This window comes from Corylus avellana, chromosome 3, assembly GCF_965113065.1.
Source record: "Corylus avellana chromosome 3, dhCorAvel1.hap1.2, whole genome shotgun sequence".
Taxonomy (NCBI): Eukaryota; Viridiplantae; Streptophyta; class Magnoliopsida; order Fagales; family Betulaceae; genus Corylus; species Corylus avellana.
Window position 1 is genome coordinate 27,655,065 of NC_142492.1, and position 24,359 is coordinate 27,679,423.

At 35.7% G+C, this 24,359-nt stretch overlaps 4 protein-coding genes across 7 annotated transcripts; 2 read left to right on the plus strand and 2 right to left on the minus strand.

The window, feature by feature from the left end:
- Positions 1 to 180: 180 nt before the first annotated feature.
- Positions 181 to 2,084, minus strand: LOC132174902 (uncharacterized). Its single transcript, XM_059586644.2, has one exon. The coding sequence runs from the start codon at positions 1,884 to 1,886 to the stop codon at positions 381 to 383; it is 1,506 nt and encodes a 501-aa protein (XP_059442627.2). The 5' UTR covers positions 1,887 to 2,084; the 3' UTR covers positions 181 to 380.
- Positions 2,085 to 3,592: 1,508 nt separating this feature from the next.
- Positions 3,593 to 8,517, plus strand: LOC132175083 (uncharacterized). The gene is made up of 5 exons (XM_059586901.2): positions 3,593 to 3,967; positions 4,091 to 4,168; positions 6,718 to 6,799; positions 7,155 to 7,297; positions 8,071 to 8,517. Exons 1-5 carry the CDS (start codon positions 3,701 to 3,703, stop codon positions 8,278 to 8,280), a joined length of 780 nt encoding a protein of 259 aa, XP_059442884.2. The 5' UTR covers positions 3,593 to 3,700; the 3' UTR covers positions 8,281 to 8,517.
- Positions 8,518 to 11,096: 2,579 nt separating this feature from the next.
- LOC132175917 (uncharacterized) lies at positions 11,097 to 18,109 on the minus strand. 4 transcript variants are annotated; one of them, XR_015911735.1, is made up of 4 exons: positions 17,911 to 18,109; positions 17,165 to 17,217; positions 13,324 to 13,383; positions 11,097 to 12,271 (listed from the first exon to the last, which is right to left on the minus strand). XR_015911735.1 is itself a non-coding variant. In XM_059588010.2 (3 exons), exon 3 carries the CDS (start codon positions 16,450 to 16,452, stop codon positions 13,729 to 13,731), a length of 2,724 nt encoding a protein of 907 aa, XP_059443993.2. In that variant the 5' UTR covers positions 16,453 to 16,639; positions 17,165 to 17,217; positions 17,911 to 18,109; the 3' UTR covers positions 13,574 to 13,728. The 4 variants fall into 4 exon arrangements, 1 of the variants encoding a protein (XP_059443993.2); XR_015911734.1 differs by adding an exon at positions 13,515 to 13,567 and having other exon boundaries at positions 11,097 to 13,383; XR_009439471.2 differs by having other exon boundaries at positions 11,097 to 13,383.
- A 1,348-nt stretch (positions 18,110 to 19,457) lies between these two features.
- On the plus strand, positions 19,458 to 24,014 carry LOC132175527 (uncharacterized). The gene is made up of 5 exons (XM_059587497.2): positions 19,458 to 19,840; positions 19,951 to 20,028; positions 22,408 to 22,489; positions 22,873 to 23,015; positions 23,777 to 24,014. Exons 1-5 carry the CDS (start codon positions 19,574 to 19,576, stop codon positions 23,984 to 23,986), a joined length of 780 nt encoding a protein of 259 aa, XP_059443480.1. The 5' UTR covers positions 19,458 to 19,573; the 3' UTR covers positions 23,987 to 24,014.
- Positions 24,015 to 24,359: the final 345 nt, after the last annotated feature.

Sequence of the window (24,359 nt, forward strand, 5' to 3'; positions counted from 1 at the left end):
AAAATAATGATCAAGAAACAAAAAAGTAAAGAAAACACCTACTTTGCATACTAGAAGAATGTCAACAAGAAAATCAGGAACCAGCAACACCCCATGAACATTATGCACAAAAATAATTGGAATAACAAAGCTGTTGCCATATTTAAATTGTTGATTCAGTGACATGCAATAAAGGCTCCAGAAGTTTAAGGAATCAACGGCATCTCACAAACTTTCAATTTAACTGTGCAAACACAAACAAGAGCATAAGCCTTCATTAAAGGAGTGCCAGTTAGTGAAACATTCCCCCAAAGGCAAAATACACATATTATGCCAGATCACAAAAAAAAAAAAAAAAAAAAGGAAAAAGGAAAAAAAGGAAGAAGTTTACAGCATGAACTCTAGCGAGCTTTCCACCTCCTTGAAAGACTATCAAATTTATCCCTTGAAGCTCTACCCTCCTTATAGAAAGCATTCTTCAAGTTTTCCATTGTCGAGTCATATATTCTGACTCTTCTATCAAGCATATCATTGGCAAAACTCCCCAACTCCGACAACCTACCTAACTTACAAAGACCAAGGAGCAAAGCATTTGCGCTCTTATCAAGAGGCTTAATATTGTTCTCAATCATGTAGTTCCAAATCTCAATGGCTGTTTCGGGGTCATAGCCTTCAAACAACATTGCAATGGCCATTGCGCAATTGGAATGCGTAGGCAGCCATTCATTCTTAATCATCTCAATAAAGAACTTACTCAATTCATGGACCTTCTTGTTTTTAATCAAACATTCAAATATCATGTTATAAGTTAACGAATCGGGAAAAGCACCACTAAAGACCATCTCATCCAGGAGACGAAATGCATTATCGATATCATCGCTGTTGCAGAGTAAGCCAATCATGGAATTATACATTATCAAGTTAGGCAACAATCCACTACCCACCATAATATCCCACAATGGGATTGCTTGGCGCGAATCGCCTTGATCAATAAGACTATCAAGAGCATTTGAAAAGAATTTCAAACCTGGCAAGCAGTTATTTCCCTTCATAACTTCAAGAAACTTGATGGCCTCGTCGACCGCTGCCCCACGTACAAGCGTCATCAAGAATGCATCATAAGCCCCCATATAGTGCAGGCTCCAACCGACACCCTCCACCATCTCGCGAAACGTACGTATGGCTTGCGACACATTGCCTTCCTTCTCCAATCCTCCCAACACAATGGTGAACGTGTCCACATCGGGTGGGATCTTCGTTTTGATCCTTTCGACGAACTCCAACGCCTTGGCCGTTTGATTGTCCTCACGGAAAAATGCGCTCAACAGCAAATTCACCGCTACAACATCTTGTTGAATTCCGTACCTATCCATCACATCAAAGCTCATGACCGCCTCGTTAGACCTCCTTACCGTGCAATAATTCTCGAAGACCGACGCGAACGTGGCCGTCGAGAGCACTCCTTCCTGCTTCATCGACCGCACTGCGTCCCACATCGCCTCGAAGAGCTGATTCTTGCCAAGCAAGTCGACCATGAGATTCCAAGCATCGGCCGAGTGCTTCTGGGTCTGCATAGCCCACCGGAAGAACTTCAGAGCAGAGGAGGGGTAGTGATAGGAAAATCTGAGGACTTCTTCGACAATTTCAGGGGAGGGCGAAATGCCCGTAGAAGAGAGTGCAGATTCGATGTCGTGTGGAGAGGCACGGGTGAGGACTTCGCAGATTGTACGGGCTGTGGGGGAAATATCCGGTGCGTCCAGGTGGGATGGGAATTGGTGGACCTTAAGAAGTGGTTTCATGGGTGGGGTTGGCTTTCCTGGGATTGACGAAGAGGAAGGGAGATTTTGGGAAGGTTGGTTGACAATGGCGGTGGACGAGGTACTGGGGTTTACAGCCATGGCCTCCATTTTTGTTCTAATGGAGAAACCCTAGAATCAAATTTTGAAAATTTTTGTCTTCAAATGCATAAAGCCAAGAGAGAGAACCTTGGAGTTCGACTCGAGCTGACTTCTAGATTTTCCAGAGAGGGGGAAAGGTAATGGCGCGGAACCTGGATATTGCCGGCGGACCCCGAAACAGTTAAGCCCATTTAGATGGTGGGTATTCCTTCCCAGGCCAACCAGAAAACCAACACAAATTTTGTATCATGCGTGCCCAACTTTTGATGCAAGACATTTTTTTTTTTTAAAAAAAAAAAAAAAAAAAAAAAATTATTATATTTATATTTGTGATTTTAAAAAGTACAATTTAAAATGTATAATTTGAAAACATGACTTGTAAAAATACAATTAAGCATCTAACAAAATTGCAATTTGATATTTAAAATTATGCATTTTTGAAAAACACTTCCTTGTCTTCGATTTGAAAACGCATAAATCATTTTCTTGTGATTTAGTTTAAAATCACACTTTTTGTCTATGAAATTGCAATGCCAAGCCAATCCTTAGTAGACACATAAAATTTTACAAGCGAAAATAGTCGAGAATCATTTTTCTCTATTTTAACTATCAATTTTTTTAAAGCATTTCCAACCCTTTCACAATTTTAATTAGGGTTAAGTACTCTTTTGCTCATAGGGTTTCAACACTTTATTTTTTTCTCCCGAGGGTTTTATTTTTATCACAGGAGTACATGTGGTTTTCATAAAGAGTTTAACTTATATCAAGATGAGCCTTAAAACCTCATTTTTACAGCTCCCAATCAATAGCTAACACATAAGCAAAAATATAAAAAGTACACAAAAATAACTTGGACCAAAATACACTAGATTTTAGGGTGATAAAATCCCTAAATTGTTAACCTTCCACTTCTAAGTTTTTGTTTTGAATCCCAAAACGAGTTTTGAGGCATTAGAAACGGGTTTTAAGGCATTAAAAACGGGTTTTGAGACGAGTCACAATCGGCAAGGTTTGAGGAGTTCACTGCCGGCCAGACCCTTGGGTCTCTCCGGCTACAGGTTTTTTTTCTTTGATTTGGTGTGACAGTTCTCACTTTCATTCTTTACATTTTTCTTAAATTGATGATGTGTTACATGATGATTAGATGTTGTAAAAAGGCTGGTTTACACCAGGACTTGATAGTATGGGCTCTCTTTCATAAATACCAAGATGGCCATTTAAAATTTCGTCCAAAACTTAACGGAACGCTACGTCAGTACCAATCAAATGTCGCCACGTTCGATATAATTAATTTTTTTAAAAAAATTAAAAAATATATATATATATTTTTTTTAAAAAAAAATCCCCATCCGGCCATGGAGTGGCTCACCACCTCCAAACGGGCCAGATGGGGGTGGCCGAGCCACCCCAAATGGCGTCACCCCAAAATTTTTTTTATTATTTTTTTAAAAAATATATATATATATATATATATATAATCTTTTTAATTTTTTTTAAAAAAATTAATTATATGACATGTGACGACATTTGATTGGTGCTAAGGTGATGTTGATTAAATTTTGGACAAAATTTTAATGAAAGTACTATCTTAATCTTTATAAAAATTACATGTGCTGTAATAAAAATGAAATCCTAAAGAAAAAAAAAAATATTGAAACTATAGGGAGAAAAGATAATTTAATCATTTTAATTATTTACTTTCATTTCCTCTCTCTCACATACGCGCGAACACGCAGACACATGGCAGTGAGTCTGCCACGAACACATCCCTTGTAGATCAACTTTTTTTTTTTCCCGGCCAAAACTATCCGTTTCCGGTAACCATGAATGCATATTCGCCGTTCATCTCAAAACCCATTAGTACACCACCAAAACCAACTCCACCAGTCTTCACCCAAACTTCCAAATTCAATCCAAATGAGGAAAGGGTCTACGAATTTAGGCCACGTAATGTCAGATTTCCAGTTCCCATGAGCACCAGCTGGGGACACTCTTCATCGCCCGTAATTGAATCGGGTATTGGATCCGACTCCAGCTCGTATGGCAATACGCCGGGGAATTTGGAAGCTTCAGAAGAGAACATTGAGAAGGTAGAACCTTTTATAATTTCAAATTGAACAAAAGTCTTTACAACCAAACACGTCCTTTCTGATTTTCGCAATTTTTATTTTTATTTTTTATTTTTTTATATTACTTTCTTCTATGATATGTAGGCTATTTACCGATGTCGCTTCATGGCGCTTCTGGGAGTCTCGGGGTCTTTGGTTGGATCATTTTTATGTTTTATCAAGGTAATTTTTATTTTATTTTTTTATTTTGTTTTTGTTAGGTATTCATCTGGGTTTTGGTGTGATCGAATATGGCTATGTCCAAATAATTTGAAAACCCACATTTTTGAGGTCTTTATACAAATTGGAGTTATACAATTCGGCCCAAACTCCAGTTACTGTTAAAAATTCCAGCTGTCTGATAAACAATCTAAGAAAACTGATTTTTCAAAATGGTCATAATTTGATTTGAGGCGTTGATAAGCATTTAATGTGATAATCATATTTGAAACTAGTTATCAAGCTCTAAAATATGGTATAAATAAGTCTGAAAATTTACTCATTGGGACAGGAAATGTCCCTTCGTTCAAAAAATGGGTCGGTTCGAAGAAGATTCTAATCTAATTGTCTGTTTTATTTGTTGGTAGTCTGTAGAAGGTGGCTCTGTTTGTAGTAGATGTAGTAGTTGCAAATTTGTATGTAATAGTAGTAGAAAGTTATTCAATTTAAAGGGTAGCTGGTAGGTGGGTTGTGCTGTTGCGATATCAAGCAGTTGGTTTTTGTAAGTAGTTTTTGAGCTGAGGGATAGGTGTTTGGTTGAGTTATAGGTTTTTAGCAGCTGAGGTCCTGTTAAGTCTGAAATGTTTTTTGTAATTGGATTGTTTGGCTAGTAAAATGATGGTTATTCATAAAACAGAAAAAGAGATTCCGTCTAATATTTCATATTTGCCTATAAGCCATGACCTTTGAGTATGCTATTCGTACATGTCCCTTTCAAACACATTATAGAACTCAAGTTCACTAAGCCAACTCTTAATCCCTAGTAAATTGGGGTGGCTCAAAAATCATTTTTCAACTAATAGAGGTGAGTTCATATGCATTTCTTCTCACCATTCTATTTGTCAGATCTTATACATCACATCTTTTATCATTGCTTCTATCCATATTATTTTAGGTCTCCTTCTAATAACCATTTTCACCCATCCCTCTTAAATTAAGTCACCCTTTCTCATTGGATTTATCTCAAAAGCAACTCTCCCACATCTTTCCCTCAAACCAATAGTGTGGGAGCTCTTGTCCACTTCTCAATACATCTGAGTATTGATCTAACACAACGCTTAAACGGATCGTCCTAGCTAACTTTTGCCTGCTTCTTGTTGCTTTGTGATTGATGCGGCACTATTAAGGGAAATCACCACTCATTACTCTGAAGGATCCATTCAAATTATGTGACTAAGTTTTTGCTGGTTGTTAACCTACGGCAACCTTGCTCCTATCTCAAGGCGTGGGGCTGGCTCTTTAAAAAGATCAGGAAACTAAGAACTAACATGGTCTGGTTCCTTTCAAATACTTCATGAAAGCTAAAAGCTAACTTTAGTTAGTAAATACCATCTGTCGAACCATTGCATCATATGAATGAATTAAATCATCTCTATTTGTTTATGTTTTTTTGTTTTTTTTTTGTTGATAAATAATCAAATTATCATTAAAAGTGTAAGGTGCCTCCAAGTACGTAGGAAGTATATAAGAGAAGTCACCTAAAAATTAGGGACAAAAAGCTCAAGAAAGTTTGTTTATGTATTTTTGAACTTTTCGTATTTTATAGTGATTTAATCCATCGTTGCTTTTGTATTTTGATATTTTGAGAATTGGAGTTGACTCGTGGAGAATTTTTTGGGAAATGAAAAATAAATGAAGTTTGGTTACTCAAATAAAATCATGGTTTCAAGGAGAAAACTTGCAAACTTCATTGAATCATGGACACTCTTTTAATAATAGTGCCTAAAAAAGTTAAATAATTCTTCATGACGTTTGAAGGTGTAATATCTAATAAGCATGCCAGTCCTATAAGATAGACAACAATTTTGAGTGCTCTGTTGGGATATGAAATGAGAGAATGTGCATATATATATATATATATATATAACGTAGGAGAACTTTACTCAGATTAATTGCACGTCACAAACGCATACTGTACAACAATCCTCACCGTTAATCAAACTCCTTCGGGTAACTGACCTCACCCACTAGGACCAGTTACCGAGTAATCCAGGAGCTTTCATCCCTGACGGGCTAAACAGTTTATCCTCATGCCCAGGAGGCGAATGTGCATATATAATTAGTAAAAGATAGGGAAACTTTTTTTTTTTTCTTTGCCATGTTAAAAGATGGATGTATTAGTGTGGATAATCTCATGAATAATGATGAGCAAACTCTAGCAAGCCCACTGATGAAGAAGAGTTAGTTTTGTCATAAAAAAGTTGCAAACGTGCTATTCTTTTTGTATTTATCTCAAGATGTGTACGAACTTGTGAATGGTGATAATTATTGTAATCCCATTTGGTGGTCAGGCAAGTGAATTTTTTATGACAATATTTGTAGAATTCAAGAGCCTTTATTTTAGTTCAATAGCTTAGGGCTTTTATATGTCGAAACTTGTTCGGCTCCTTTTTTCTTTTTCTTTTTTAAATACTATAGGTGGTGTTTACTTGTGTTCTTGCTTGCTATGGCTTTGATGACCTGTTACCTAACGTGAATCTCCTCAATGCATTGATTTACACTGTGACATGCAGGGCTGCACTTTCGTTGTATCATCTTTTATGGAGTACTTTGTAAATAGGGGAAAAGTGATTCTATTGCTGGTTGATGCCATCGGTGAGTCTTTATGAATTATCCTTGATATTCATGCCCCTAATCAGTTGTTTGCTCCTCTCCTAAAAGGTAGACTTTTGTACTATCTTTTAGGGTTAAGTACACTTATGCTCTCTGAATTACTAGCCATTTTAAAAGAAGCCTCACTAATTGACAAGTGTGATACTTGTATGCATCAAACTACCACTCTGTCGTAAAAATGCTACTCCATTAGCGTTGACCATTGAATGGATGGAAAAACCAAATTTGACCGAATTCCCTCACTTTGACCATTGAAACACGAAATTTACCTCTTTTTTATTTGTCTTTTTACTGTTAGTTTGCTGCAATCACTAACTATTACTCTATTGCCTCGTAGATGTCTATCTTTTGGGGACGGTGATGCTGGTCTTTGGAATGGGTCTCTATGAGCTCTTTGTCAGCAATCTTGACAGTGCAAAATCACTATCAGAGGAAAGACTTCCACACCAATCGAATTTTTTCGGCTTATTCACTCTGAAGGTAAGAATTTTTTCTGCAATTTTGAGCAACTGCAACACTTTTTTTGCTTTCTAGTTTAGCCTGTGTGAGTGGATCATAAGCCAACTTTGGTTGATGTTTTTGAGACAATTAATTGTTCATTCATAAAAAATTTACCATTTTAGAGCGTAAAAGCATTGGAAAAATGAAATTACTAGGTGGAATTCCTAATAACCTGCTCTATTAGCATGTAAGATGTGTAAAACTTCTGTAGGTCTGCTGGTCTTTTATGCTTTTCCGTGCTTGACGTATTAGTGTTACGAGTGAACTGAACCAGCTGGAAGTATGCAAATAAACTAAAGTACCTTCTTTTGACTTAGGGTTAACTTCACTTGCTCCATGAAGTATTAGTGGTTCTGTAATTATAACTTCAAATCATCAACTTTTGCAATGTTGATATCTCAAGTTTTAGCCCCTTTTAATTTTGCTCTTTCGTTGGGATTTTCTATTAAATCTTAACGGAAAATGCCAAAACAACCAAAATACTCTTGTTAAAAAAAAAAGGCTAAAATTTGTCTCATGGTGACCCACGGCTAAATTTCACCTGTTTGCCATTTGATTTAACCCCAAACTCTAATGGTAAGAGTGGAATTAAAAGTAGCTGAAATATGGGATACCTATATTGCAAAAATTGATAATTAGATGTTATTGTTAAGATTGCAAAACCGCTAATACTTTGGAGGCGTAAATGAAGTTAACCCTTTTAACATATGTCTATACTTATGGTTTACCTTTTCGTTTCTTTCATTATCCAGGAACGACCTAAATGGCTGGATGTAAAAACCGTCAATGGGCTAAAAACCAAGATTGGCCATGTGATAGTGATGCTTCTTCTAATTGGGTTGTTGGACAAGAGCAAAAAGGCCCTTATACACTCTCCTGCGGATTTGCTTTGTTTCTCTGCTTCTATCCTCCTCTCCTCGGGTTCCCTGTTTCTACTGTCCAAGCTCACTGAGTCAAACTGATAGTTGTCATTGATGACAATACTTTGTAAATATAACTAAAGATATGTGTGTTAATATATATATACTATTTTCGAGAGAAATTTATCTGTTACAAATTATTTTGAGGGATATTTAAATCTAAACTCTATAATAGGATAAAGTTGAAATTTCATCCAATTCGATGTGCTTTAGCCCTCTTGAGTTACATCCGAATTTGGCTACCTGAACCAATTGTGTCATAGATGACATTTTACTTTCGATTTATTTATTTATTGACAGTATGATTGTGTGTCCTAATGTACACACATTACGGGAACGTAAATGAACAAGGCTACTTGCAAACAAGGTTGGCCTTGGCTTGATTAAGCTTGATTTGATTATTAAATGGGCGTTTGTGAACACAAAATTAAGTTCGATTATTAAATGATACAAACTTGTATAAAACTTGGTTCAAATCGGTTAATATTTGTAAAAAGAGTACATATAAAATTTGACTTAGCTCGTTAGCTCGTTTCTCTCTCTCTCTCTCTCTATATATATATATATGGGAAAAGTCTACATACTCTTCTCAAACTACTAAATTGACAATGTTTCCCTCAAACTTTCAATTGTGACAATGTCACTTCTAAACTATCCAAAAATTGTCGATATCTTGTTCAAGGCCACAAAAATGACTCTAAATTTATTTCAATAATACAAAAAATACTCCAATAGATACGAAACAAAAAATAATATATATTTTTTATTTTAGAAAAAACGATTTTTTTTTTTTTTTTTTTAATTTACACCTTGGTTTTTTATTTATTTATTTTAAATTTTTTTAGTTTTTTTTTTTTAAATGTTATTAAGGGTGTTTTTATAATTTATGAGACATTGTTGATTGAGTGGTAGTTTGAAGGAGGTACGTAAACTTTCTCTTATATGTATTAATTGATATGTTAATATACTAATTACTAACATAAATACAAAAGTACCATAATATGATTGTGGTGTGAAGAATTGCATTTCTCTAAAACTTTTAGTGGGATTGAAATAGTAAAGTTACTCTTCACACCCATGTCGCATTAGTTCATGTTGCGTGTCTTAAGTGATTTTTCATGTTGATCACTTTAAAAAACAAAAAAAAAAAGAAAACCACTTATATATAATACATCATTTCAGCCAATATAACATCAGTGTGATAAATGAATGAAAAATGATTGTTTGTATGCTGCATTCCTTCTCCCATCCACCTATTTTGCAAAAGAGAAATCTTAGAGGTACCAAATCTTTTACAAACAGATGGGTACTAAAATGATGTGGAACTTATTTATCGGAGATGATCAAAACAATTAATAAAGAGAAATCATATGGGTATCAATAAATAAGCGCCATATCATTTTGGTATCCATCTCCTCGTAAAAAATTTAATACCTATAATATTTCTCTTTGCAAAATCATTATTAAATCTGTGAAACTCATGAAAATTGGTGGACCATAGTACTATACAGTATAACATATATGTAAATGAGTATAAAGAGTAGCAATATTCGAGATTGCAAACTGTGCATATATGGGCTAAAAAGCCTAAAATCAACCCCAAACTCCCCCCTGGGGGAGTCATTTGTATTGAAATATGCTGGAGTAAATAAATGTAAAGAGAATTGCCTTTTGTCTGTGCGTTGTGTCATGTCTTTAGTGACGTATAAAAGAAACATCATGGTAGTTCTTACTTAATTCATGGACGAAATGGTTTGGTTGAGTGTTTTGAGTACATATAGAATTCCTGATAATAAGGGATTCTTCCATGGCTTTTATTTTATTTTATTTATATATATACACCCGATTACCAGTTGGACAGAATTTTTTACCAAACTGAGTTGGAAGAATTTTTTCCAAAATCTAATCTATAATAATGACATGTGTCATTTGCGCATGTCTTATTATATATATATATATATATATATATATATATACACATTCAGTAAATGATATGAATTTTAGATAAAATTCACCGTTGAACACCGGATTCCAAGGAAAAGATATCTAAGAGCATATATAAACATAGTTGAAATTGTATTTAAACTAGTTGGGACACTTTAAGATCATAACAGAGAGAGTGTGGGTTGTGTGGGTTTAAGGAGAGAATGAGCTCTCATGTGATCTATTCTCATGAAGAGATAACATGTTTAGTTTAAGCGCGTTTGTTTGATGTTAATAGAATGTTATATTACTCATTAACTTTTGTTAGTTTTGTTTTCATGGTTTAGACAACCTTAACTTGTAGATCTAGATTTTTGGGTTTAATATTGTAAGGTTTTAAGTTTTTAAGATTAACGATAGATTATCTCTTAACATTAATGGACGTACTTGTTGTGCATGAAGGTGTTATTGTGAATTAGGACTATGTTAAGCTTGATAAAAGAATCTTAGGTTGTGTTGGATTAAATAAAGCTTGGATTTTTGTTAAAAATAGAGATTCTGCTCAATTACTGAAAGTTTGATGAGATTACTGTAGGAACAAAGTCAAATGACCGGCATCATAACCAAATATTCAAAGGTCAGGCAAAATAACCATTTTGCCCCTAGTTTATATTTAATGGTATTTTGTCTTGAGCACAAGTTAATATTAGAAGAAAAGTAAAAAAGTTGATATTAGATCATTTCATAGATTTGGAGGTTAAATATAACTGCAATTTCATATAGGCTGTTAATAACGAAAATAATAATAATAATGAACTAAAAAATAATAGAAACTAGATAAACGATTTGGAAAAGACCTAAACGACACAGATCAATGTAATAATTTCCTCTAAAGGAAAATATAAAATCAAATAGTATGGTGAAATTTGTTCGACTAGTAGCATTCAAACTTTCAAAGAAAGAACCAAATCCCTTCTATGATATGGAAAAAAGCTTGAAGTTTGAACACTCTTTGAAAGCATGGAACTATGTAAAATAACAATCTAGAAGAAGAGCCACTATTGGGTCCCTTCAATCTCCCCAACAAAGTAGCTGCTACTAAAACTAAGTTCATACACTATCCAATAGTTAAGATGCACAAGTCATGGAAGAGAAAAGGCATAAAAGAGTAATAAAGATACTAATGCTGTTGACATTTGCTGATTGTACTCTCACAATAGAAAACCCACTGCATCTTACAAACTTCGAAAATTAGGAAACTCAATTCAGGTAAGAAGAATGCACTCATCTGTCAGAACATTTAATTGTAAAAATTTAGAATTAAAAAATAAGTAATGCTATAAGTCTTTCTAGAATCCTTCTAGAGTCATCTTAAATATGATGTGGCTTTTAAAATCACCAATAGATCAAAAGTCAATAAATCACATCTCAAATTCAACGGTAATTTTAAAAGCCACGTCACATTTAAGATGACTCTATGAGGACTTTAGGAAGACTTATAACATTACTCTTAAAAAAGAGCAACTGAACTATTTAAAATAACAAACTGAGCTTAAGTACAAATGACAGTAGTAACCATCTAGATGAAGAGCCACTATTGGGTCCCTTCAATCTCCCCAACAAAGTAACTGCTACTAAAACTAAGTTCATACACTATCCAATAGGTAGATGCACAAATGATGGAAGAGAAACGGGATAAAAGAGTAATAAAGATACTAATGCTGTTGACATTTGCTGATTGTACTCTCACAATAGAAAACCCACTGCATCTTACAAACTTCCAAAATTAGGAAACTCAATTGAGGTAAGAAGAAAGCACTCATCTGTCAGAACATTTAACTGTAAAAATTTAGAATTAAAAAGAGCAGGGCATATGCCACAATGCAAAATACAGCAAAAAAAGAACCTACATTTCTAGTCTTCCCAGAGTGGGAAGGCCAATATCCTAGACCAGACTTTGTTTGAATCACTTCATGATCCTTCTTGATTGTGGAGACTTTCAGGCGTACCAAGATATTTCAAATTCGAATATATGTAGCTAAAATTTGAGGGATTTGTGGAAAGGGTGATAAAGCCCTGACGGCTTCTCTATGCCTTTCTTCCAAGCTTACTGGGATGTTATAAAAGAAGAGATTTGGGAGGTTTTCATGACTTTCATGCTAGAAGCAAGTTTGAAAAGAGTCTTAATGCTACTTTATTCGTTCTTATTCCAAAGATTTCAGGGGCTACTTAGCTTAAAGATTTTTGCCCAATTAGTCTAGTAAGCGGCATTTACAAGATCATTGCCAAAGCACTTGCAATCAGACTGAAAATGATTTTGGAGAAGATTATTCCCAACAGTCAAAACACTTTCATCTGGGGAAGGCAGATTCTAAATCCTTATCTTATCACTAATAAATGCCTCGATGGTAGGTGTACTTTGCAAACTAGATTTAGAAAAAGCTTTCGATCATGTCAATTGGAAAATTCTGTTGTATATGTTGAGGAGAAGTGGTTTTAATGACTTTCTCTGTTGTATATGTTGAGGAGAAGTGATTTTAATGACTTTCTTGATTTCTTTTCTTTCTCTGATTAGGTGCTTCTTTTGTATATTTCTTGTGTACTTGGGTGCGTCCTTTGGTTTTCAATGAATTTTTGCTATTTATCAAAAGAGAAAAAAAAACTATGAGTAGAACTAACATCATTGTATTGATACAAATTCTGCATCATCGGAGAAAATAAAATGAATAATAACCAGCAAACACTAGTAAAAAGAGAATAAATTGAACTCACAATAAACTAAAGCAGTGGCTCTTTAAAAAGAGCCATTACTCTTTTCCCTTCTACCACCAAAGGCATCATCCCAAAAATAATGATCAAGAAACAAAAAAGTAAGCAAACTGAAGAAAGTTTTGGCTTGATGGGTGTTGAGCAACTTGGGAAAGAGAAAAGGGACAAAAAAATATAATTAAAAGAACCACATTGCTCTTTCCACAATAAAGATAGTAAAACAATTATGCAAATAATTAAAATTACTTCAACGGGGGGTTAAAAAACACCTACTTTGCATACTAGAAGAATGTCAACAAGAAAATCAGGAACCAGCAACACCCATGAACATTATGCACAAAAATAATAGGGATATCAAAGCTGTTGCGATATTTAAATTGTTGATTCACTGACATGCAATAAAGGCTCCAGAAGTTAAAGGAATCAACGGCATCTCACAAAATTTCCATTCAACTGTACAAACACAAACAAGAGCATAAGCCTTCATTAAAGGAGTGCCAGTTAGTGAAACATTCCTCGAAAAGCAAAATACACATTATGCCAGATCACCAAAAAAAAAAAAGAAAAAAAAAAAAGAAGTTTACATCATGAACTCCAAGGAATAAGACCAATGGATCTTGAACTCGCATAAGAGAGCCTACAACATAAGATTTTTTTAATACTTTAAAAGAATCGTTATAACATTCATCCTATCAATTATACTAGAACAACTAAGCAAACATCAAATGATAATGATAAACATCCAAGTTACGGTTACCCAAAATGAATTATTACAGACAAAGTCTCAAAATGAAATAATTAACTAGAAATATGATGTGTTCCTATGGATTTGTCTAATTTAGACAATTCTCTAGCCAAGATTACATATGTATGGAAGTTGAGAATGCAATTTCTAGATTCCATGACGTGAAGAAGCTTCAAACATAGATCTGATTGCCCTTCCTTCAATAACCCATCAACCAATATTGTCCAAACAATCTCGTCGTTGTTCCATTCTTTCTGAAGCATGCTCTCAAACAAAGTTCGAGCTTCTCCCAACAGACTAGCCCTGCAGAGAGCACAAATAAGTGCTTTGTAGGTTGATAAATGGAGCTCAAAGCCTCTAGTTACCATCAAATTGAATATATTTAGAGCATAGTCCACTGCTAAGTTCTTGCAATGAGCAACTAATATAGAGTTATAGATATCTTGATTAGGGCACAAGCCTCTCTCCCTCATGTTCTCGATCAACTGTTCCGCCTCCCATGATTTGCCTTCTCTACACAAGCCTCTCACTAGAGTAGTATAGGTATCGACAGTAGGTCCACATCCAATCTCTGACAATCTAGTCAACAAATTACATAAAACTTCAAAATCTATATATCTCTCATCTGAGCTGCAACTGTACACATGCTGTGCCACAACGTTTTCTGTGAGCAACTTACATTCTTTTTGCAACCCTTTCAACAACACACTGTAAGTTCGGTAGTTGGGTATGCAGCTTACATTAACCATTCGCCTAAAAAGTAAGAATGCATGATCTAGATTTCCCTGCATAACAAAACCATCAATAAGTGATGTAAATGTCACCTCATCAGGAACTATTCCCTTCCTCTCCATTTCTTCTAGTAACCTCTCCGCATCATCAGCTTTACCCTCTAGACATAACCCATAAATGAGTGAAGTATATGTGTACAAATTTGGTGAGCAATTTCTTTTTTCCATTTCATGGAAGATCGTGAAGGCAAGATTAGTCCCACCATTTCTGCAGAGCCCATCAATCAAAGATGTGTAGGTAATGACATTTGGCAACAATCCTTTCTCTGCCAACTTGTTACACAACTTCTCAGCTTCAGAAAATCGATTATGTTTGGACAACCCACTTACAATGGAATTGTAGGTTTCAATACTTGGATAGCAACCACTTTCCTCCATCTTCTCAAGTAATGATAAGGCAACATCCAATCTACCATCTGCAGAGTATCCATTGATCATAGCAGTGTAACTGACCTGGTTTGGACTAATACCTCTTTCCACCATTTCATGGAAAAGAGTAGATGCAAAATCCAACTTGCCACCCTTGCAAAACCCCGAAATAAGTTTGCTATAAGTCCACTCATCTGGGTCACATCCACTCTCCTTCATCATATCCAATAATCTCAAAGCATTGTTCAGGTTTCCCAATTTAAGGTACCCATTGATGAGTGTATTATATGTAACCACAGTTGGGAAGGGGCCAGCTTTAAGCATTTTGTTGAAAAGAATCATTGCCTTTTTAACATTACCCATGAGGCAAAATCCCTTTATAATTTCATTGTATGTTTGCACATTCAACATACTATGACCTTCCATCCAATAAAAAATATTCAAAGCAACACCAAATCTTCCTCCAGCACACAATTCATTCACCAAAGCATTGTACGTTACTGTGCTCGGAAACATACCATTTTTCAACATCTTGTGGTATAGCCCAATTGCAACCTCAAGTTTCCTAGCTCGAGCCAACCCACTGATCAATGCAGTATACGTCTGAACATTTGGATTACAGCCCCTCTTCCGCATGCTACACACAAGCTCAATAGCCTCATTCACACACCCAGCCTCACATAATGAAGTAATTGGAACTGTATAAGTATACACAGTTGGCTCAATCCCTTTCTCAATCATTTCTTTCATCATGTCTAATGCCTCTTCCAGCCTCCCATCACTGCATAACCCATTAATAAGAGTCGAGTATGTAACAGAATTTGGGTCACACCCCTCCTTCACCATCCTATTGAAAACCCTAAATGCTGGCTTCAAATTACCATTCCTACAATGCCCAAGAATCAAAGACGTATATGTAAAAACATCGGGGCACAAATCATACTGAAAAATCTTACTCAAAATCAACTCTGCCTCTTGCACCTTACCCTTCTTACATAACAAATTAATCGTAGTATTGAATGTCAACAAACTTGGCCTAATCCCACTACTCAATATTTTAGTATAAACATCCTGTGCGACATCAATCATATCAAACTTTCCCAATTGAATTAAAAGTGTATTAAAGCTATACAAAGTAAACCCAAAACCAGATCCACTTATCTCATCAAAATATGACATAGCTTGCTTGAGCTCGCCCTCGTTTTGACAAGCTTTGATCATAAGGATCCTCACATGGTCCGCATGTGCAAATTGGCAGTCACGCACTAGTCTATTCAGCAGTGATATAAAGCAGCTCATATCATGCTTGTAGAAATGCTGCTTTGAGACCCAGTAGAAGAAGCGTAAGGCTGAGTCTGTGTTGTTATGGATTTGAAGAATCTTGGATACATGGTGGGGTTTGAGTTTGGGACTTAAGGATTTTAGTTGCGGGTTCTTTTCCCATTGGGGATCATAGAGGATGTTACAAATTTTGGAGACCAAGTTTGGCAGAGGGTCTTCCAAAGGTGTGGGTAAAAAGTTGGGTTTGGATGAGAATTTGGGAAAATGGGGGGAATCCAATTGAGAAATGAGGGTTTGAAAGTGAAAGGAAGATGAGGTTTTGAGGGGTTTCCTCATATATACCTTCAGTAGAGTATAGAAATACTGCTTACAATACAACTCTCTTGAAGAATTTCATGTGAGACATTGAATGGAAGCAGGGGCGGAGGGAGGGGGGTCAAGAGGGGTTAAATGCCCCACCTCACCTCCAAAAAAATTCCATTACCTCCTGACAATACCACTACTTGAACGACCATCCATGAGTCTACAATAAGTGGAAAAAAAACAAATAAGTACTGCATTATCATCTCACTATCAATTAGATTAATATTTTGGCACTCCTATTGCTAGGTTACACATTCTGTTATCACTCAACATGCACACCAAATTTCATATGAATGACATATCTTTTACTATTTAATCCATATAATGTCAAAATATATATATCATCTTGAACTAGCACCCATCAAATCAGCTCAAAAACCCTGTTCTCAGTTATCAACAAACTTCCAGTGGCAAAGATCTAAAATTTTCAATACCCACCATCAATCTCAATCAAACAACCACAAGCCCAAAGTGCACAAAGACTTCGAATGAATTTTAGCTTGCAATTAAGCAATAAAAACCTAGTAAAAATTTGTTGTAGAAAAGCATCAAAAATTTATAAAGCACTGCAATACAAAGTATAAATGCACACTTTCTCATTTAGAGTAGGATTCTTGTATGAAAAATAAAATAAGACATGCATAAATCAAAACTAATTAAGAAAACCTAAATCAAAGTTTCTTACCCGAGGTCGATGGCTGAGATAGAGAGATGGCTGAGATAGAGAGAGGGGTTGATCTGAAATAATTGAAATAAACTTGTTAGAAACAAAGACGTTAAGAGGTTTATCTGAAAATTGAAATAATTAGGGTTTAGAGTCTAGACTGAGACAGAGAGAGCGCGAGAGAGAGAATGAAAGAAACAAGAGAATATATTCAAAGTGGTCGTTGCACAAAAATCACCTTTTGTGCAACCCACTCAATGAATAACAAATCAGCATGTTGCAAATTAGAAAATAGGTCTGACTACACCGGATAATACCCATCTCAACATCAAATTAAAACAACAAAGACCAAACTTGAGCATCCGCATCAAACTAGCCATTTCTAGCTTTTGTCAAAAAATTTAACAAAATCTGCAAAAAACCCCATTTATTGACTGCTGGCGCGAACGATTTCTTCCCCTCCAACGATTTCTATTTCTTTTTCTTTCCCTCAAGAATTTCATCCCCTCCAAATCGTTCCAGAATACCCAGAAAAAAAAAAAAAAAAAAAACCTGTTCTGTCATTTCCCTTAAAACCAACACTGCATTACTGCAAAGATCCAAACTTGTATGCACACTTCCCCCACCCCGCCGCCCACACAACCACCCACCCCCCCCCCCCCCCCCCCCCCCAACACAACAACCCTACAAAAGTAAAACTTACTCCAAACAAAACAAACCCATATTTCCCATTTCCAAACCGAGTAAAAACAAACAAAAAATCGAACCTGCAATTGGCATCCGAGGGCTGATCGCATAGCAGTTCCCCACGACGTCGTTTTAGATAGCAGCCCCGAGCCCAGCAAACCAACTCAACGACAACAATTAACACTCGACGGAGACTGTTAGATCTGAGAGAGAGCGTTGAGCATTGACATTAGAGCAAGAGCAAGAGAGACACAGAGAGAGAGAGGCTCGGCGTGAGTTTCTTTCTTTTTCTGAGAAAATGAGAGAATGAGATTGAGAGGCAGAGAAGGGTGTCATCTCGTTCTCCCTCCAAAACGATGCCGTTTTGGTGTTTAACACCAAAACAGCATCGTTTTGGATGTTTATTATATATTTAATTAATAAAAAAATTTAATATATATTTATATTATTATATATAAATAAGTGCGGGTGTAATATGTCACTCAAACTCGGTAATTTCGTGTTGGGTTTACAGGTTGTGTCAAAATTGTCAATCCTAAGTTCTGATTATAAAATAAGGAGTTTTTAGTTAAAGTAGTTTGGTTTTACAATAAAAAATAATATTTAGTTAAAGTAGAAAAATATATAAAGTTTTATATTGGGTAGTCTTAAAAAGTGACTAGCTATATCTAATAAAGTGCATTTTGGAAGTTAAATTTAACTAAATTTTGCTTAACTTGATGTGGATGCTTTTAAACTTACCGATGGAGTAATGAGTTATTCTGATTCCCTCAGCCGGAGAGCAGGTGGGTTGGGTATGGGCTAGGTGGGGTCCTGGTAGGTTGGGCGAGGGTGCCGGCGTGGGATTTTTGAAGCCGGCTGTGGGGGATTTCGGCCTAGGTTGTGCGCCGTGGGTCGTTGCGGCGTGCCGGCGTGGGTTGGGCATGAAGGTTGGTGAACTGAGCAGCTATTTTGGTTTTGATTTATGATGAGATTATCATCAGGTGTAGCCAAAATTGTTTTGTAATTTGTGATAGTATGATGTGTCATTTATTGAGTGGTGGGCACAAAAGTCACATTTTGTGCACCGACCACACAAAAGATGCTTTCAAGAAACAAACCATGTGATTGGAGCTCCAGTGGATGAAGAGTGAGCGGGAGCGGCGCAGAATGAGGCTGAACGGGAGCAGGGCAAAGTGAATGAGTGAGGCTAAGGGAGAGGGAGGCGTGATTGAGAGAATCAAAGAAATGAGAGAGATGGAGCCTGAGCTGCGTGCCTGAGATGAGAGAAAATAAGGACAAGAGGGTGGAGGGCTCGGAGGCTGCATGATATGAGAGAAAAGAGGGAGAGGGTGAGAGATAGTTGGGTTTTTGGGGGCTTTAAGGATTTTAGAAAGTATAATCTGAAAGCTTGATTTTTTTAAATACAATTAAGTGGGCATAAATTATTTTCTTGTGATTTTAAACGTATTTATGAAATTGCAATGCCAAGGCAATCCTTAGTAGCCTCATAAAATTTTATTAGCCAAAATAGTCAAAAATCAAATTTCTTTCTTTATTTTAACTATCAATTTTTTTTAAAGCATTTCCAATTGTTTCACAATTTTAATTATATACTTTCATTATTTCATTTCCTCTCTCTATCTCTCACACGCGCGAATACGCAGACACACATGGCAGTGAGTCTGCCACGAACTCATCCCCTTGCAGATCAACTTTTTTTTTTTTTTTTTTTTCGGCCAAAACTATCCGTTTCCGGTAACCATGAAAGCATCTTCGCCGTTCATCACAAAACCCATTAGTACACCACCAAAACCAACTCCACCAGTCTTCACCCAAACTTCCAAATTCAATCCAAATGTGGAAAGGGTCTTCGAATTTAGGCCACGTAATGTCAGATTTCCTGTTCCCATGAGCACCAGCTGGGGACACTCTTCATCGCCTGTAATTGAATCGGGTATTGGATCCGACTCCAGCGCGTATGGCAATACGCCGGGGAACTTGGTAGCTTCTGAAGAGAACATTGAGAAGGTAGAACCTTTTATAATTTCAAATTGAACAAAAGTCTTTACAACCAAACACCTCCTTTCTGATTTTCGCAATTTTTTATTTTTTATATTACTTTCTTTTATGATATGTAGGCTATTTACCGATGTCGCTTCATCGCGCTTCTGGGAGTATCGGGGTCTTTGGTTGGATCATTTTTATGTTTTATCAAGGTAATTTTTATTTTATTTTTTTATTTTGTTTTTGTTAGGTATTCATCTGGGTTTTGGTGTGATCGAATATGGCTATGTCCAAATAATTTGAAAACCCACATTTTTGAGGTCTTTATACAAATTGGAGTGATACAATTCGGCCCAAACTCCAGTTACTGTTAAAAATTCCAGCTGTCTGATAAACAATCTAAGAAAACTGATTTTTCAAAATGGTCATAATTTGATTTGAGGCGTTGATAAGCATCTAATGTGATAATCATATTTGAAACTAGTTATCAAGCTCTAAAATATTGTATAAATAAGTCTGAAAATTTACTCATTGGGACAGGAAATGTCCCTTCGTCCAAAAAATGGGTCGGTTCGAAGAAGATTCTAATCTAATTGTCTGTTTTATTTGTTGGTAGTCTGTAGAAGGTGGCTCTGTTTGTAGTAGATGTAGTAGTTGCAAATTTGTATATAATAGTAGTAGAAAGTTATTCAATTTAAAGGGTAGCTGGTAGGTGGGTTGTGCTGTTGCGATATCAAGCAGTTGGTTTTTGTAAGTAGTTTTTGAGCTGAGGGATAGGTGTTTGGTTGAGTTATAGGTTTTTAGCTGCTGAGGTCCTGTTAAGTATGGAATGTTTTTTGTAATTGGATTGTTTGGCTAGTAAAATGATGGTTATTCATAAAAAAGAAAAAGAGATTCCGTCTAATATTTCATATTTGCCTATAAGCCATGACCTTTGAGTATGCTATTCGTACATGTCCCTTTCAAATGCATTATAGAACTCAAGTTCACTCAGCCAACTCTTAATCCCTAGTAAGGGGTGGCTCAAAAATCATTTTTCAACTAATAGAGGTGAGTTCATATGCATTTCTTCTCACCATTCTATTTGTCAGATCTTATACATCACATCTTTTATCATTGCTTCTATCCATATTATTTTAGGTCTCCTTCTAACCATTTTCACCCATCCCTCTTAAATTAAGTCACCCTTTCTCATTGGATTTATCTCAAAAGCAACTCTCCCTCATCTTTCCCTCAAACCAATAGTGTGGGAGCTCTTGTCCACTTCTCACTACATCTGAGTATTGATCTAACACAACGCTTAAACGGATCGTCCTAGCTAACTTTTGCCCGCTTCTTGTTGCTTTGTGATTGATGCGGCACTATTAAGGGAAATCACCACTCATTACTCTGAAGGATCCATTCAACTGATGTGACTAAGTTTTTGCTGGTTGTTAACCTACGGCAACCCTGCTCCTATCTCAAGGCATGAGACTGGCTCTTTAAAAAGATCAGGAAACTAAGAACTAACACGGTCTGAGTTCCTTTCAAATACTTCATGAAAGCTAAAAGCTAACTTTTTTAGTTGGTAAATACCGTCTGTCGAACCATTGCATCATATGAATGAACTAAATCATCTCTATTTGTTTATTTATTTATTTATTTTTTGATAAATAATCAAATTATCATTAAAAGTGTAAGGTGCCTCCAACTACATTCTACATAGGAAGTATACAAGAGAATTTACCTAAAAATTAGGGACAAAAAGCTCAAGAAAGTTTGTTTATGTATTCGTACATCGTTGCTTTTGTATTTTGATATTTTGAGACATTGGAGTTGACTCGTGGAGAATTTCTTGGGATGTGAAAAATAAATGAAGTTTGGTTACTCAAATAAAATCATGGTTACAAGGAGAAAACTTGCAAACTTCATTAAATCATGGACTCTCTTTTAATAATAGTGCCTAAAAAAGTAAAATAATTCTTCATGACGTTTGCAGGTGTAGTATCTAATAAGCATGCCAGTCCTATAAGATCGACAACAATTTTGAGTGCTCTGTTGGGATATGAAATGAGAGAATGTTCATATATAATTAGTAAAAGATACAGAAACATTTTTTTTTTCTTTGCCATGTTAAAAGATGGATGTATTAGTGTGGATAATCTCATGAATAATGATGAGCGAGCTCTAGCACAATCGGATGAAGAGGGTTTCCCTAGTTACTCTAGGTTAAAATTCAAGGTTCAAGCCCACTGATGAAGAAGAGAGTTAGTTTTGTCATAAAAAAGTTGCAAACGTGCTATTCTTTTTGTATTTATCTCAAGATGTGTACAAACTTGTGAATTGTGATAATTATCATAATCCCATTTGGTGGTCAGGCAAGTGAATTTTCGATGACAATATTTGTTGAATTCAAGAGCTTTTATTTTAGTTCAATAGCTTAGATCTTTTATATGTCAAAACTTGTTCATCTCCTTTTTCTTTTTTTTTTTTTAGAAAAAAAAAAAATACTATAGATGGTGTTTACTTGTGTTCTTGCTTGCTATGGCTTTGATGACCTGTTACTTAACGTGAATCTCCTCAATGCATTGATTTACACTGTTGACATGCAGGGCTGCACTTTCGTTGTATCATCTTTTATGGAGTACTTTGTAAATCGGGGAAAAGTGATTCTATTGCTGGTTGAGGCCATCGGTGAGTCTTTATGAATTATCCTTGTTTTTTTTTTTTGAAGAATGAATTATCCTTGTTATTCATGCCCCTAATCTGTTACTTGCTCCTCCTCAAAGGTGGACTTTTGTACTATCTTTTAGGGTTAAATACACTTAAGCTCTCTGAATTACTAGCCATTTTAAAAGAAGCCCCTCGACTTGACAGGTGTGATACTTGGATACATCAACCTACCATTTTGTGGTAAAAATGCCATTACAATAGCGTTGACCATTAGAATGGATGGAAAAACCAAATTTGACCGAATTCCCTCACTTTGACCATTGAAACACGAAATTTACCTTTTATATTTGTTTTTTCACAGTTAGTCAGCTGCAGTCACTAATTACTACTATATTACCTCGTAGATGTCTATCTTTTGGGGACGGTGATGCTGGTCTTTGGAATGGGTCTCTATGAGCTCTTTGTCAGCAATCTTGATAGTGCGAAATCACTATCAGAGGAAAGACTTCCACACCAATCAAATTTCTTCGGCTTATTCACTCTAAAGGTCAGAATTTTTTCTGCAATTTTGAGCAACTGCAAAACTTCTAATTCTGTTTTGCTTTCTAGTTTAGCCTGTGTGAGTGGGTCATAAGCCAACTTTGGTTGATGTTTTTGAGACAATTAATTGTTCATTCATAAATTTTTTACTGTTTTAGAGTGTAAAAGCATTGGAAAAATGAAATTACTAGGTGGAATTCCTAATAACCTTGCTCTATTAGCATGTAAGATGTGTAAAACTTCTGTAGGTCTGCTGGTCTTTTGTGCTTTTCCGTGCTTGACTTATTAGTGTTACGAGTGAACTGAACCAGCTGGAAGTATGCAAATAAACTAAAGTACCTTCTTTTGACTTAGGGTTAACTTCACTTGCTCCATGAAGTATTAGTGGTTTTGCAATTATAACTTCGAATCATCACTTGCTCTCAATTTTTAGTCCCTTCTAATTTCGTTCTTTTGTTGGGACTTTCTATTAAATCCTAATGGAGATGCCAAAACGACCAAAATACTCTTGTTAAAAAAAAAGGTCAAAATTTGCCTCATGGTGACCCATGGCTAAATTTCACCCGTTTGCCATTTGGTTTAACTTTAAACTCTAATGGTAGGAATTAAATTAGAAGTGACTGAAATATTGGATACCTACATTGCAAAAATTAATAATTAGAGACTATGATTGCAAAACCGCTAATTCTTCGGAGGAGTAAGTGAAAGTTAACCCTTTAACTTATGTCTATGCTTATGGTTTACCTTTTCATTTCTTTCATTATCCAGGAACGACCTAAATGGCTGGATGTGAAAACCGTCAATGGGCTGAAAACCAAGCTTGGGCATGTGATAGTGATGCTTCTTCTAATTGGGTTGTTGGACAAGAGCAAAAAGGCCCTTCTACACTCTCCTGCGGATTTGCTTTGTTTCTCTGCTTCTATCCTCCTCTCCTCTGGTTCCCTGTTTCTACTGTCCAAGCTCAATGAGTCAAACTGATAGTTGTCATTGATGACAATACTTTGTAAATATATGTGTGTGTTAATATATATATATACTATTTTCGAGAGAAATTTATCTGTTACAAATTATTTTGAGAGTTGGTTAAAATCTGAACTCTATATAATAGGATAAAGTTGAAATTTCATTAAATTAGATGTGCTTTAGCGCTCGAGTTACATCCGAATTTGGCTACCTGACCCAATTGTGTCATAGATGACATTTTACTTTCGATTTATTTATTTATTGATAGTATGATTGTGTGTCCTGATGTACACACATAACTAGGGACGTAAATAAACAAGCTTACTCTCAAACAAGGTTGGGCTCGACTCGGTTAAGCTTGGTTTGATTATTAAATGGGCGTTTGTGA